Source organism: Oncorhynchus kisutch, linkage group LG8 (genome assembly GCF_002021735.2).
Source record: "Oncorhynchus kisutch isolate 150728-3 linkage group LG8, Okis_V2, whole genome shotgun sequence".
NCBI classification, from domain to species: domain Eukaryota; kingdom Metazoa; phylum Chordata; class Actinopteri; order Salmoniformes; family Salmonidae; genus Oncorhynchus; species Oncorhynchus kisutch.
In genome coordinates this window covers 14,298,398-14,314,373 of record NC_034181.2, presented here as the reverse complement: position 1 = coordinate 14,314,373, position 15,976 = coordinate 14,298,398, and the positions used below count along the sequence as shown (strand labels likewise).

The 15,976-nt window shown below is 47.1% G+C and overlaps 1 protein-coding gene across 3 annotated transcripts in view; it reads right to left on the bottom strand.

Moving 5' to 3' along the window:
- LOC109896167 (ATP-binding cassette sub-family A member 2) overlaps positions 1–15,976 on the bottom strand; it is a 131,307-nt gene that overhangs the window by 12,421 nt on the left and 102,910 nt on the right. For 2 of the 3 annotated variants that reach the window (XM_031829710.1, XM_031829711.1), the window contains 13 exons: positions 12,702–12,931; positions 12,408–12,528; positions 9,351–9,430; positions 8,279–8,516; positions 7,080–7,304; positions 6,659–6,761; positions 6,082–6,407; positions 5,608–5,821; positions 5,278–5,383; positions 4,883–4,994; positions 4,509–4,569; positions 3,556–3,730; positions 498–613 (listed from right to left, as the gene is read on the bottom strand). In XM_031829710.1, coding sequence (XP_031685570.1) covers positions 498–613; positions 3,556–3,730; positions 4,509–4,569; positions 4,883–4,994; positions 5,278–5,383; positions 5,608–5,821; positions 6,082–6,407; positions 6,659–6,761; positions 7,080–7,304; positions 8,279–8,516; positions 9,351–9,430; positions 12,408–12,528; positions 12,702–12,931 — 2,107 coding nt within the window. The remainder of the gene's footprint in view (positions 1–497; positions 614–3,555; positions 3,731–4,508; positions 4,570–4,882; positions 4,995–5,277; positions 5,384–5,607; positions 5,822–6,081; positions 6,408–6,658; positions 6,762–7,079; positions 7,305–8,278; positions 8,517–9,350; positions 9,431–12,407; positions 12,529–12,701; positions 12,932–15,976) is intronic. The other variant, XM_031829712.1, reaches the window with a different exon arrangement.

The window sequence follows — 15,976 nt, the reverse complement described above, 5'->3', positions numbered from 1 at the left end:
AGAGAGGGGAGGGTGCAAAAGAGAGAGAAAGAGAGAGGGAGGGGTGGGTGGGAAAGAGAGGGAGGAGAGAGAGGGGGGGGAGATACAGAGTGATATAACAGGTCATATTCATTAAGTATGCATTACAGTTTCTTGATATCGTCAAGGACAGTTATGCATAATGCATTACTGTTCTTAAAATATGTCATCAAGGGCACAATGTCTATGCTTTTCCCCCCAGGTTCTGTCATAAATGATGATAGAAATGAAGAAATGGCTCCGGCAGCACCACAGGGGGCCCCTTGTGGCATTACACACTAGTGAATGTGACGACTCGGTTTCCTCTTGACAAGCTTTAACAAGTAAAGCAAGAAACTGTGTGTCCCAAATAACACTATATTCCCTACATACTGCACTACTATTCCCTATAGTGCACTATATAGGGGAAAGGATGCCATTTGGGATGAACTGAGTGGGTAGAGAAAACCTGTGCCGTGTGGTAAGTAAAGTACACTCACCCGTAGAGGAGGAAGAGAGAGAGGACCGCGGGGAAGTTGGTTGGGGATGTGTACGCAGGAAGGTCAAAGACAAACAGGATAAGGACACAGCACGTGGCTGGCACCAGGTAGTTCAGCTAGGAGACAACGAGAGACAGGAGAGTTTCAGTTAGATTGGCTTCCAGAAACACACAATATCTCTCAAACATTCATAGAACCATCTATGTGTGAATAGTACACAACACAAGCAGGAAGATGACAGACAGAATGACAATCCACAAGGAGTGGTTCAGGGTGGAAAGCAAAGCAGTAGCAAACTGGATTTAACCTTGTAGTTGCATCAATGTCTGGGGTCCAGTTTACTGTAGAAAACCAACTACCACCTACTGTACACTGATTAAGCTGTTCAGCGGTTTAACTCTCAATTCAATTACATTTCAATTTATGGGCTTTATTGGCATGGTAAACAAATGTTTACTTTGCCAAAGCAAGTGAAATAGATAATAAACAAAAGTGAAATAAACTATACAAAATAACAGTTAACATTACACTCACAACATTTCCAAAATAATGAAGACATTTCAAATGTCATATTATGTGCAAATAGTTAAAGCACAAAAGTGAAAATAAATCAACATAAATATGGGTTGTATTTACAGTGGTGTTTTTTCTTCACTGGTTGTCCTTTTCTTGTAGCAACAGGTCACAAATTGTGCTGCTGTGATGGCACACTGTGGTATTTCACCCAGTAGATATGGAAGTTTATCACAAATTGGATTTGTTTTTGAATTCTTTGTGGGTCTGTCAAATCTGAGGGCAATACGTGTCTCTAATATGGTCAGACATTTGGCAGGAGGTTAGGAAGTGCAGCTCAGTTTCCACCTCATTTTGTGGGCAGTGTGAACATAACCTGTCTTCTCTTGAGAGCCATGGCCTTTCTCAATAGCAAGTCTATGCTCACTGAGTTTGTACATAGTCAAAGCTTTCCTTAAGTTTGTGTCAGTCACAGTGGTCAGGTATATTCGGCTACTGTGTACTCTCTGTTTAGGGCCAAATAGCAATCTAGTTTGCTCTGTTTTTCTGTTAATTCTTTCCAATGTGTCAAGTAATTATATTTTTGTTTTCTCATGATTTGTTTGGGTCTAATTGTGCTGCTGCTCTGTGGGGTGTGTTTGTGTTTGTGAACAGAGCCCCAGGACCAGCTTGCTTAGGGAACTCTTCCCCAGGTTAATCTCTCTGTAGGTGATGGCTTTGTTATGGATGGTTTGGGAATAGCTTCCCATTAGGTGGTTGTAGAATTTAAAGTCTCTTTTCTGGATAATGATCATTAGTGGGTATCAGCCTAATTCTACTCTGCATGCATTATTTGGTGTTTTTTGATAGGTTTCCACACTACATTCCTTCCATCATGATTTTGCGGTGATCTGATACAGGTGTCAGTGGGCTGACTGTGAATGCTCTGAGAGACTCTGGGTTGAGGTCAGTGATAAAGTAGTCTACAGTACTACTGCCAAGAGATGAGCTATAGGTGTACCTACCGTAGGAGTCCCCTCGAAGCCTACCATTGACTATGTACATTCCCAGCGTGTGACAGAGCTGCAGGAGTTTTTGTTGGTTATGTTGTCATAGTTGTGACTAATGGGGCATATGGGGGAGGGAATGATGTCACCTCCAGGTAGGTGTTTGTCCCACTGTGTGCTGAGGGTGTCAGGTTCTTGTCCGGTTCTGGCATTTAGGTCACCACAGACTTGTACATGTCCCTGGGCCTGGAAATGATTGATTTACCCCTCCAGGATGGAGAAGCTGTCTTCATTAAAATATGTGAATTCTAGTGGGGGGATATAGGTAGCACACAGGAGGACATTTGTCTCTGTTGAGATAATTCCTTTTGAAGTTCTAGCCAAATGTGAAATGTTCCTGTTTTGATTAATTTCATAGAGTGAGTTAGGTCTGCTCGATACCAAATTAGCATACCGCCTGAGTCCCTTCCCTGTTTCACACCTGGTAGTTTGGTGGATGGGACTTCTAGCTCCCTGTTACCTAGGGCAACCAGTGGGTCCATCTCCTCTATGCCATGTTTCTTGTAGGATGACAATGTCTGTATTTCTGATTTCTTTGGGGAAGTCCACGTTCCTGCTCTTTAGGCCAAAGGCAGATGACCTCAGGCCTTGGATATTCGAGGATCTGTCACGTTCTGACCTTAGTTCCTTTGTTTTGTCTTTTGTTTTAGTATGGTCAGGGCGTGAGTTGGGTGGGTTGTCTATGTTAGTTTGTCTATGATTTTCTATTTCTGTGTTTGGCCTGGTATGGTTCTCAATCAGAGACAGCTGTCAATCGTTGTCCCTGATTGAGAACCATATTTAGGTAGCCTGTTTTCCATTGTGTTTTGTGGGTGGTTGTTTTCAGTCTTTGTGTGTCTGCACCAGACAGAACTGTTCCGGTTGTTTTCAGTCTTTGTGTGTCTACACCAGACAGAACTGTTCTGGTTGTTTTCAGTCTTTGTGTGTCTACACCAGACAGAACTGTTCCGGTTGTTTTCAGTCTTTATGTGTCGACACCAGACAGAACTGTTCCGGTTGTTTTCAGTCTTTGTGTGTCTACACCAGACAGAACTGTTCCGGTTGTTTTCAGTCTTTGTGTGTCTACACCAGACAGAACTGTTCCGGTTGTTTTCAGTCTTTGTGTGTCTACACCAGACAGAACTGTTCCGGTTGTTTTCAGTCTTTGTGTGTCTACACCAGACAGAACTGTTCCGGTTGTTTTCAGTCTTTGTGTGTCTACACCAGACAGAACTGTTCCGGTTGTTTTCAGTCTTTGTGTGTCTACACCAGACAGAACTGTTCCGGTTGTTTTCAGTCTTTGTGTGTCTACACCAGACAGAACTGTTCCGGTTGTTTTCAGTCTTTGTTGTTTTGTTGTTCAGTGTTCAGTTTTCATTAAATAAGATGAACACTTACCACGCTGCGCTTTGGTCCTCACCTTATTCTTCCTACGACAGCCGTGACAGGATCAAATAGTTTCTCCCTCACCCACCTACCCCCACACACACACAGACACACTCCACCCCACCCCCTCTTACCATGTCCCATACGTAGTTGGCCAGCCAGTAGATGACTGGGTCACATCCAGAGACAAACTGCAGGTGCTTCGCCTTGGTAGACTTTTCTGCCACTAGGAAGACCACAAAGCTGGCTGGTACAAAGGACATGGCCACGATGATAAAGATGGCTATCACCACATCAGTGCCCTGGAGCCTAGAGGGACAAACAGAGACTTAGTAAGACAGTGAGTGAGTCTCAAATGGCACCCTATATCAGGGGTATTCAACGCTTACACCCTGAGGTCTGGAGCCTGCAGCTTTCTTCTTCTACCTGATCATTAGTTGCACCCACCTGGTATCCCAGGGCTAAATCAGTTCCCAGGTCTAAATCAGGTCCCAGGTCTAAATCAGTTCCCAGGTCTAAATCAGGTCCCAGGTCTAAATCAGTTCCCAGGTCTAAATCAGTTCCCAGGTCTAAATCAGTCCCTGATTAGAGGGGAACAATTAAAAAGATCAGTAGAACTGGCTTTGAGACTCAGTTGAGGGCCCTTTATAGTGCATAGGGATCTGGTCAAAAGGCCCACAGGGATCTGGTCAAAAGGCCCACAGGGATCTGGTTAAAAGGCCCACAGGGATCTGGTTAAAAGGCCCACAGGGATCTGGTTAAAAGGCCCACAGGGATCTGGTTAAAAGGCCCACGGGGATCTGGTTAAAAGGCCCACAGGGATCTGGTTAAAAGGCCCACAGGGATCTGGTTAAAAGGCCCATATGGATCTGGTTAAAAGGCCCACAGGGATCTGGTCAAAAGGCACACAGGGATCTGGTCATAAGGCCCATAGGGATCTGGTCAAAAAGCCCACAGGGATCTGTTTAAATTTAGTGCATTATATATAGGGAATAGGGTACCGTTTGGGACACAGCCTTGGTAAGACAGTTATTTTCAGAGATATGCCACAGTGTAATATTCATCAACTGGATACATTGATTCTTACAGGTAGTCCAAAGAGAGCCTTGCACTGGTACGGTTCATAGGGTGGTTGGTCAGGGTGATTCCTGTGAGCCCAAACACATCAAGAAGAGGGGTTAGATGGGGGCAGATACTGTACAATCCCATATAAGATCCCCAGATACTAAGGAACCTTGGACATACATGTTCACATAAATAGCTACTCAATTCACAGAATCTTAGCATGAGTGCAAGTCTGTTTGTGCTATTATACCAACTCTCTGTCCCTCACATGTTTGGCTTGACAATGAAATCAATTGACTTGGCAAGAACACAAACAGATCTGGGAACAGGCTAACAGAACCCCATATACCCCAGGTAATATTATGCTTCGAAGTATGTATAGGCAGCATCTCTCACCGTATGCAGCAGGGTTGCCCTTGCCTGGAGGCAGGTTGGCGCGCAGGATGGCGTTGTTGAGGACATTGAGATAGGTTGGCATGCTGTGGTACCCTTTATTATTGTACAGCACCTATTGGTAGGGGACAAGTCTGTCACTGACAATGACAGAGCAGCACAAATAGCTAAGTGTTATAATGACCCTGGACCCCAACAGCTAATGGGGATCCTAATAAAATACAGCAACAAAAAATAACATCAAACTGACACCAAAGTTGTGTCTCAAGTGGCACCTTATTCCCTTTATAGAGCACTTCTTTTGACCAAGGCCCTGGTCAAAATTGGTTCAACGTTTAGGGAATAGGGTGCCATTTGGGACGTATCCTGTCCCTTTAAGAAAATGGCCTTCTGCTCACCTGAGCTGATCTGCGCACGGCTATTTTGCGAACCATGGGCGGATTATTTTTCCCAAAGGATGCTGGGACTGATTTCTGTATGTTGCCTACAGTGAGTCCTCCATATCTAGAGAGAGAGAGAGAGAGAACATAAGAAACAGAAATGGAAAGAGAGAGAAAGAAAGAAAGACAATTGGATAGATTCCATACCTCTTCCCCTCTTTCCCTGTGTGTGTGTGTGTGTGTGTGTGTGTGTGTGTGTGTGTGTGTGTGTGTGTGTGTGTGTGTGTGTGTGTGTGTGTGCGTGTGCGTGTGTGTGTATGAGTCTAAGCCCATGTATGAGTGTGTTACCTGTGCAGGCGCAGTCTGTCAGAGGTGTAGAGGAGGTACTCTGACACGTTGCGCCCGGTGATGTCCACCAGAATGTCCCCAGTGACCACCTTCATAAGGGGCGGCCGCCCCCCGACCCCACTGGGGCAGGAGAAGCCCGTCCCCTGCATGGAACAGATACAACGAACCGGCTCCCGGATAGACAGAGGCAAGGTGGGGGGAGAGGTCACTGTTTCTGAGGACACACACAGTATAGGGGGCAGGATTGTTAGGGAGGCTACTGTACAGGACAGCCTTGTTTCAACCAGAATGGCCCACACAGGACTCTGTAGCTATAATTGTCAGACAAGACATCATAAAATAAAGTAATATAATGTGATAGTGTAATTAAATAATATATTGATATGATAGCTAAAACATTTGCCTACATACAGTACATATAAAGTAGCATACATATCCTTTATCCTTTACCACCTGAGCCTGACAGAGACTTACCCCGTACAGTGGTAAGAGTGGCAGCAGTGAAGTTCCACAGTCTATCCTCAAAACGAGGGTCGGGGTCATCTGAGGGGGCTGGCGAGGGGGGAGGGGGTACGAAGTTGGACAGGGGCACTCCCTGGGTGAAGGAATCCAGACACATGGAGTCAAAGTAGCGGGCAGCTAGGGTTTTGGAGTTGTTGGCACTGGGGTTGAGCGTCTGTGCCAGCTGGTCCAGGGTGCTGTTGAAGGGCGTTTTGAGGACGCAGGTGGCGCCCACGCCAGAAGGCAGACGGAGCGTGTTGGCGATCTTCTGAGGGCTGGCGTCTGGGGACAGTTTACTGCTGAGGAGAGGAAGAACAGGAGGCTGTTGTAAAGTTACAAACACCAGCTTTACAACATTGGTGGCCTGTAGATTTGGACTAATGATTTTATGCATTATGGGTGATAACTGAGATAAGATAAATGAAAGAATAATGCTAGTTGTCAGAAGGAATGATATTATTTGGGATGTGTAAAAATGCATTCACATTGTGTATATGCTGTCATGATGGTAATGAGTGACATAGGGCATCCTACTCCATGTCTGTCTGACCTGTACTGTGGGCGGTCTTCGTTGGCGTAGGGGATGAAGTTGCCACGAGGCTGGGTGTAGTTGTGGTACTGGGATGGAGATAAGACCAATGGTGGCAGATCTCCTGAAGAACACAAGAACAGAGATCACATAAAGACAACCTACAAACACTGACAAACAGCCAAGTCCATTAGAACTTCAACTGTAGCTAGTTGAACTTGAGAAAAACAGTCTTTCTTGCATTCACACATGCACTTGCTTTTTGTCTTCCTGGCTGACTCTGCTGAACGTGGCTATTTTGAAGAAGAGTCGACTTGCAATAACTGTGGTGGGTGTTTTTTTCCCTTCTAAAACTTAGTTGAGTGCAGTGACTGTAAGTCGCTCTAGATAAGAGGTTCTGCTACATGACTGAAATATGAATGTAAAATATAGTTGTCCTCACCGATGGAAGGCACAGACAGGGCTACGGTCATGGCCACACAGACGAAGAATGCAGGCAGCAGGATCTGAGAGAAAAGACCCTTGGTGTTCCTCTTGGCACAGTGGAACCTCTTCACGATGAGGCCATGGAATTGACGTAGCTTCAGCCACCAACCGTCCAGCTTGAAGCTGCCCTGGTCCTCCAGGACCACAGGCTGCTCAGGGCCAGGGGTCTCATCCGCTTCCGCTAGATACACAGAGACATGGAGAGAGAAATGAACAAAGTCTAAAATCATCTCACACAATGGAGTAACATACCCTCATTAGCTCATCCAACCACACTGTATTTCATTGCACCATTTCATTGGTTGATGTCGTAAAATATCATGTGTTCTTGTGTTCTTAATAGTGTTGCAAAGGGAGAGCATATTACTGGAAAATGTTAATCAGTAAACTACCAGAAATGTAACTTTCAAGAAATATGTGGAATTTTATTACATGACATCTTGTGGCCTTTTTGGGTACTTCAGATTATCACTGGTGTCTGTAATTACTGTGTATTTGGCCCTCTGTGTGGCCTTAACACATGTAAAAAAAAAAATATATATATATATATAGATAACAATCTAAGAAGATGATTTTTAAGGATTTTAAATGACAAAGCTGAAAAAGATTATCCTAAATATAAACCATCAAGTTACCATTGGTGTTTAATATGAAGGGTTCAGCATGAAATATAATTTACATATTTTTTTAACACTTTTATTTATTTGACTTTGTCAATATGTCTTTTTTTGTGAATGTTTTGGGGGTAAACTGGTGGCTGTAGTGAAAAAAGACAATAGAGTTACAGAGTTCATTGAAAATAATTTTCATTAATTAGGTTATTTCCTCTTGAACCAAATGGTCTTCAAGAAAGTCAAGGACAATATGGACACAGATATAAAAAACAAAAACAATAATACCTGTATATTAATTCAATTTTTAAGAAGTTATTCAAGTATAAATTTCCTAAATTACCATAGATTCTGCTAACTTTGGTAAATTACCGGTAGTTTTTAACCCAAGTTCTTAATAACCTCTCTGGTTAAATATAATGAAGGTAATAATGTTTTTCACTGAGTTACACCCTCTCTATCTTATTCAGTCTATCGTATGACATAACAGTGGTACGCTACTCAGTCTAAGGGATTATGAGGGCTGGGATCGATCCTCTCTTACCCGTCAGGCTGGTAGAGTCAGGGTCTTGTCCGTTGTCGAAGAGGGGGCAGTAGTCTCCATAGAAGTCTGTGTAGAGCCCCCCCTCGTCCCCCCGCACGGACCCCAGGGAGGAGGATGAGCGCAGGGACGACTGACTCTGGCTGAGCCTGGAGCAGTTTAGCAGGTTACTGAGCTCTACCCCTGGTCTCAGCACACTGCTGCTGCCTCCTGCAGGACCCCCGGGCCCCGGGCCATCACCCTGCAGATAGGGATAAAGTCAAACAAATAAACATTCTGAACCAGAACGACCAATAGAGCAGGAGCCCCGGGCCATCACCCTGCGGATAGGGATAAAGTCAAATAAATAAACATTCTGAACCAGAACGACCAATAGAGCAGGAGCCCCGGGCCATCACCCTGCGGATAGGGATAAAGTCAAATAAATAAACATTCTGAACCAGAACGACCAATAGAGCAGGAGTCCCGGGCCATCACCCTGCAGATAGGAATAAAGTCAAATAAATAAACATTCTGAACCAGAATGACCTATAGAGCAGGAGCCCCGGGCCATCACCCTGCAGATAGGGATAAAGTCAAATAAATAAACATTCAGAACCAGAACGACCAATAGAGCAGGAGACCCCGGCCCTGGGCCATCACCCTGCAGATAGGGATAAAGTCAAATAAATAAACATTCTGAACCAGAACGACCAATAGAGCAGGAGCCCCCGGCCATCACCCTGCAGATAGGGGTAAAGTAAAATAAATAAACATTCTGAACCAGAACGGCCAATAGAGCAGGAGCCTATTTCATGTTTCTGTAGCGTGAGGCAGCTTGATGTACAAGTACACCCCCTGGACAGGACACAAGTCTATCGAAGGGATGAGGGATGGGTAAGTTAGACAAATCAATTAATTAATTAGTCATTCAAGGGTGTCAATTAGAAAATGTTGGAATTTTAAATATTATAAAAAAACTAATTTCTGATATTCTGGATCTCTAGAGATCTGAATTAAAGTATATTAACATTTGTCTGTTTTGCAACCATCAAGTAATTGATTCTGAAAAAAGTAGTGTTGAACTCATCCCTACCTGCGGCCCAGGGGCCCCCAGACCCACCACCGCAGCAGCAGGCTTCCCCACTGAGCTACCGCCCGGGGAATCCTTCATGTCTGGGAGGAGAGAGCGATCATGATTAACATTTAAAGAGAGTTGCAACACCAACACTAAAGACTAAATACACTATAGATACAAAAGTATGTGGACACCGCTTCAAAATAGTGGATTTGGCTATTTCAGCCCCATCCGTTGCTGACAGGTGTATAAAATCGAGCACACAGCCATGCCATGCAATCTCCATGACAGTAGCATTGCCTAACTGAAGAGCTCAGTGACTTTCAAAGTACAGTTGAAGTCAGAAGTTTACATACACTTAGGTTGGAGTCATTAAAACTCATTTTTCAACCACTCCACAATTTTCTTGATAACAAACTATAGTTTTGGCAAGTCGGTTAGGACATCTCCGTTGTGCACGACACAAGTAATTTTTCCAACAATTGTTTGCAGACTGATTATTTCACTTATAATTCACTGTATCACAATTCCAGTGGGTCAGAAGTTTACATACACTAAGTTGACTGTGCCTTTAAACATCAAATTCCCAAAAATGATGCCATGGCTTTAGAAGCTTCTGATTATCTAACTGACATAATTTGAGTCAATTGGAGGTGTACCTGGGAATGTATTTCAAGGCCTACCTTCATACTCAGTGGCTCTTTGCTTGACATCATGGGAAAATCAAAACAAGTCAGCCAAAACCTCAGAAAAAAATGATAGACCTCCACAAGTCTGGTTCATCCTTGGGAGCAATTTCCAAACGCCCGAAGTTACCACGTTCATCTGTACAAACAATAGTACGCAAGGATATACACCATGGGACCCCGCAGCCGTCATACCGCTCAGGAAGGAGACGCGTTCTGTTTCCTAGAGATGAACGTACTTTGGTGCGAAAAGTGCAAATCAATCCCAGAACAACAGCAAAGGACCTTGTGAAGATGCTGGAGGAAACAGGTACAAAAGTATCTATATCCACAGTAAAGCAAGTCCTATATCGACATAACCTGAAAGGCCGCTCAGCAAGGAAGAAGCCACTGCTACAAAAACGCCATAAAAAAGCCAGACTACGGGTTGTAACTGCACATGGGGACAAAGATAGTACTTTTTGGAGAAATGTCCTCTGGTCTGATGAAACAAATGACCATCATAATGTTTGGAGGAAAAAGGGGGAGGCTTGCAAGCCGAAGAACATCATCCCATCCGTGAAGCACTCATGTTGTGGGGGTGCTTTGCTGCAGGAGGGACTGGTGCACTTCACAAAATAGATGGCATCATGAGGTATGAAAATGATGTGGATATTTTGAAGCAACATCTCAAGACATCAGTCAGGAAGTTACAGCTTTGTCGCAAATGGGTCTTCCAAATGGACAATGGACAAGCATACTTTCAAAGTTGTGGTAAAATGGCATAAAAACAACAAAGTCAAGGTATTGGAGTGGCCATCACAAAGCCCTGATCTCAATCCTATAAACAATTTGTGGGCAGAACTGAAAAAGTGTGTGCGAGCAAGGAGGCTTACAAACCTGACTCAGTTACACCAGCTCTGTCAGGAGGAATGGGCTAAAATTCACCCAACTTATTGTGGGAAGCTTGTGGAAGGGTACCCAAGTTTAACCATTTAAAGGCAATGCTACCAAATACTAATTGAGTGTATGTAAACTTCTGACCCACTGGGAATGTGATGAAAGAAATAAAAGCTGAAATAAATCATTCTCTCTACCATTATTCTGACATTTCACGTTCTTAAAATAAAGTGGTGATCCTAACTGATCTAAAACAGGGAATTTTTACTGGGATTAAATGTCAGGAATTGTGAAAAACTGAGTTTAAATGTATTTAGCTAAGGTATATGTAAACTTACGGCTTCAACTGTACCATCATTAGACACCACTTTCCAACTAGTCAGTTTGTCAAATTTCTGCCATGCTAGAGCTGCCCCGGTCAACTGTAAGTGCTCTTATTGTGAAGTGGAAACGTCTAGGAGCAACAACAGCTCAGAAGTGAAGTTGTAGGTCACACAAAATGAAAGTGAAGCGCGTATCTCATAAATATCATCTGTCCTCAGTTGCAACACTACCAAGTTTCAAACTGCCTCTGAAAGCAACATCAGAACAAGAACTGTTTGTCAGGAGCTTCATGAAATGGGTTTCCATGGAGCAATGGAAACGTGTTCTCTGGAGTGATTAATCGCGCTTCGCCATCTGGCGGATGCCTGGAGAACGCTACCTGCCCCAATGCATATTGCCAACTGTAAAGTTTGGCGGAGGAGCTATAATGATTTGGGGCTGTTTTTCATGGTTCGGGCTAGGCCGCTTAGTTCCAGTGTAGGCAAATCTTAATGCTATAGCATACATACATTCTAGCCGATTCTGTGTTTCCAACAAGTTTGGGGAAGGCACTTTTCTGTTTCAGCATGGCAATTCCCCCATGCACAAAGCGAGGTTCATACAGAAATGGTTTGTCGAGGTCAGTGTGGAAGAACTTGACTGGTCTGCACAGAGCCCTGACCTCAACCCAATCAAACACCTTTGGGATGAATTGGAATATTGACTGCGAGCCAGGCCTAATCATCCAAAATCAGTGCCCAACCTCACTAATGCACTTGTGGCTGAATGGAAGAAGGTCCCCGTAGCAATGTTCCAACATCTAGTGGAAAGCCTTCCCAGAAAAGTGGAGGCTGTTATAGCAGCAAAGGGCGGACCAGGTCCGTATTAATGCCCATGATTTTGGAATGAGATGTTGGACGAGCAAGTGTCGACATACTTCTGGTCATGTAGTGTAGATAATGTGTGAAAAGTCTATATCAGCATTTAACTTCCGGCAACTCAGACACTGCACTGCATGCTCAGCAGAAAGGAAATTCATGTAATTAATGTACTGAAGCCCTTCTATAAACAACTTTATTGATCTGTGTAGCCGCAGACAGACACACTGGGATTTGGTCTCATAGAATCACTAGAATGGGAATCCCTATTCAAGTCAATGATACCATAATGAGTGGATTGGATTGGCAGCCATTTTAAATGTACTCACCAGCATCACTGTTCTCCAGGGACTGGTCCTCCTCTGACACCTTGAGGAAGACCTCCTCCAGAGTCGTGTCCATCACCCCGAAGCTGGTCAGAGCCAGGAGGTCCAGACTCTGCTCTAACTCCTGGGAATAGGGAATATGGGCTGTGGATGAAAGTAGTGCACTATAAAGGGAATAGGGTGCCATTTGGAACCCTGTCTTTCTGTGTCTGAGTGAGTACCTGCCTGTTTGTCTCTCTCTATTTGACTTTGTGCCTTCATCTCTAGGTCTGTGTTTGTGTCTGTCGAAGTGTCTACCTGAAAGAGCCTCTCGAAGCAGCCCTTCTTGACAGCCTCCGAAGGCAGCACATAGGACAGCTCAGTGTTGGAGTCAGACACCAGCAGACAGGACCCCACGAACTGACGGATGAACTTGGTGACCCGGGCCTCCGAGCAGGGAGACAGGGAGGAGGGGGACAGGGAGGAGGAGGGAGACAGGGAGGAGGAGGAGCAGGGAGACAGGAAGAATGGAGGCTGGGTGACCTGGTCTGGAGGCACAAATACACAGCATTATGGATGGAGGGAGGATAAGGAGAATAAAACACACAGCATTATGGATGGAGGGAGGACAAGGAGAATAAAACACACAGCATTATGGATGGAGGGAGGACAAGGAGAATAAAACACACAGCATTATGGATGGAGGGAGGACAAGGAGAATAAAACACACAGCATTATGGATGGAGGGAGGACAAGGAGAATAAAACACACAGCATTATGGATGGAGGGAGGACAAGGAGAATAAAACACACAGCATTATGGATGGAGGGAGGACAAGGAGAATAAAACACACAGCATTATGGATGGAGGGAGGACAAGGAGAATAAGGAGGCAGCAGGAAAAGTAGAGGGCAGAGAGACTTTAGAGGCAAAATATGAACAAGCAATATGGGAGAGTGGGGTAAGTTGAGCCGACAGGGTAAGTTGAACCACCCTTGTTTCTAGGAAACCATACACACACAAAAAAAAATGTGGTCATCATTTCATGGAAGAAACCACTTGGAAAAAGTGGTAAGTAAAGTTAGGTCCAAAAAATTGATTTTCACTAAGTAAAAATAAGTTATTGTGTTAGAGGTTTCATAATGCTTGTATCTAAACCAAAGTAGATACTTTTTAAATTATTCTATACATAAGTTGGGGTCTCAATAAGCTCCAATATGAGGTCCTAAACATAGCATAAAAGTGCATTCTTGTAGCTCTGTGGGGTAATATAGTCAAAATGTTTGCATTAGAGTAAGTTGAGTCATTGGCCATGGGGCATGCGGATTTGCGTTTATCGTCGAAGGAATGAGCGTTACACACGAGGCCTGTACTCTGGAGCGGGATCGATTTGGATGTGGAGGGTCCGTCATGGTCTGGGGGCGGTGTGTCACAGCATTATCGGACTGAGCTTGTTGTCATTGCAGGCAATCTCAACGCTGTGCATTACAGGGAAGATATCCTCCACTCTCATGTGGTACCCTTCCTGCAGGCTCATCCTGACATGACCCTCCAGCATGACAATGCCACCAGCCATACTGCTCGTTCTGTGTGTGATTTCCTGCAAGACAGGAATGTCAGTGTTCTGCCATGGTCAGCGAAGAGCCCAGATCTCAATCCCATTGAGCAAGTCTGGGACCTGTTGGATCGGGGGGTGCAGATTCCCGGACAATCCCCCCCCCACATCTGGGACCTGTTGGATCGGAGGGTGCAGATTCCCGGACATCCCCCCCCCACGTCTGGGACCTGTTGGATCGGGGGGTGCAGATTCCCGGACATCCCCCCCCACGTCTGGGACCTGTTGGATCGGGGGGTGCAGATTCCCGGACAATCCCCCCCCCACGTCTGGGACCTGTTGGATCGGAGGGTGCAGATTCCCGGACATCCCCCCCCACGTCTGGGACCTGTTGGATCGGGGGGTGCAGATTCCCGGACATCCCCCCCCCACGTCTGGGACCTGTTGGATCGGGGGGTGCAGATTCCCGGACAATCCCCCCCCCACGTCTGGGACCTGTTGGATCGGGGGGTGCAGATTCCCGGACATCCCCCCCCCACGTCTGGGACCTGTTGGATCGGGAGGTGCAGATTCCCGGACATCCCCCCCCCACGTCTGGGACCTGTTGGATCGGGGGGTGCAGATTCCCGGACATCCCCCCCCCACGTCTGGGACCTGTTGGATCGGGGGGTGCAGATTCCCGGACATCCCCCCCCACGTCTGGGACCTGTTGGATCGGGGGGTGCAGATTCCCGGACATCCCCCCCCCCACGTCTGGGACCTGTTGGATCGGGGGGTGCAGATTCCCGGACATCCCCCCCCCACGTCTGGGACCTGTTGGATCGGGGGGTGCAGATTCCCGGACATCCCTCCCCCACGTCTGGGACCTGTTGGATCGGGGGGTGCAGATTCCCGGACATCCCCCCCCCACGTCTGGGACCTGTTGGATCGGGGGGTGCAGATTCCCGGACATCCCTCCCCCACGTCTGGGACCTGTTGGATCGGGGGGTGCAGATTCCCGGACATCCCCCCCCCACGTCTGGGACCTGTTGGATCGGAGGGTGCAGATTCCCGGACATCCCCCCCCACGTCTGGGACCTGTTGGATCGGAGGGTGCAGATTCCCGGACATCCCCCCCCCCCACGTCTGGGACCTGTTGGATCGGGGGGTGCAGATTCCCGGACATCCCCCCCCCACGTCTGGGACCTGTTGGATCGGAGGGTGCAGATTCCCGGACATCCCCCCCCCCCACGTCTGGGACCTGTTGGATCGGGGGGTGCAGATTCCCGGACATCCCTCCCCCACGTCTGGGACCTGTTGGATCGGGGGGTGCAGATTCCCGGACATCCCTCCCCCACGTCTGGGACCTGTTGGATCGGGGGGTGCAGATTCCCGGACATCCCCCCCCCACGTCTGGGACCTGTTGGATCGGGGGGTGCAGATTCCTGGACATCCCCCCCCCACGTCTGGGACCTGTTGGATCGGGGGGTGCAGATTCCCGGACATCCCCCCCCCACGTCTGGGACCTGTTGGATCGGAGGGTGCAGATTCCCGGACATCCCCCCCCACGTCTGGGACCTGTTGGATCGGAGGGTGCAGATTCCCGGACACCCCCCCCCCACGTCTGGGACCTGTTGGATCGGGGGGTGCAGATTCCCGGACATCCCCCCCCCACGTCTGGGACCTGTTGGATCGGAGGGTGCAGATTCCCGGACATCCCCCCCCCCACGTCTGGGACCTGTTGGATCGGGGGGTGCAGATTCCCGGACATACCTCCCCCACGTCTGGGACCTGTTGGATCGGGGGGTGCAGATTCCCGGACATCCCTCCCCCACGTCTGGGACCTGTTGGATCGGGGGGTGCAGATTCCCGGACATCCCTCCCCCACGTCTGGGACCTGTTGGATCGGGGGGTGCAGATTCCCGGACAATCCCCCCCCCACGTCTGGGACCTGTTGGATCGGGGGGTGCAGATTCCCGGACATCCCCCCCCCACGTCTGGGACCTGTTGGATCGGGGGGTGCAGATTCCCGGACATCCCCCCCCACGTCTGGGACCTGT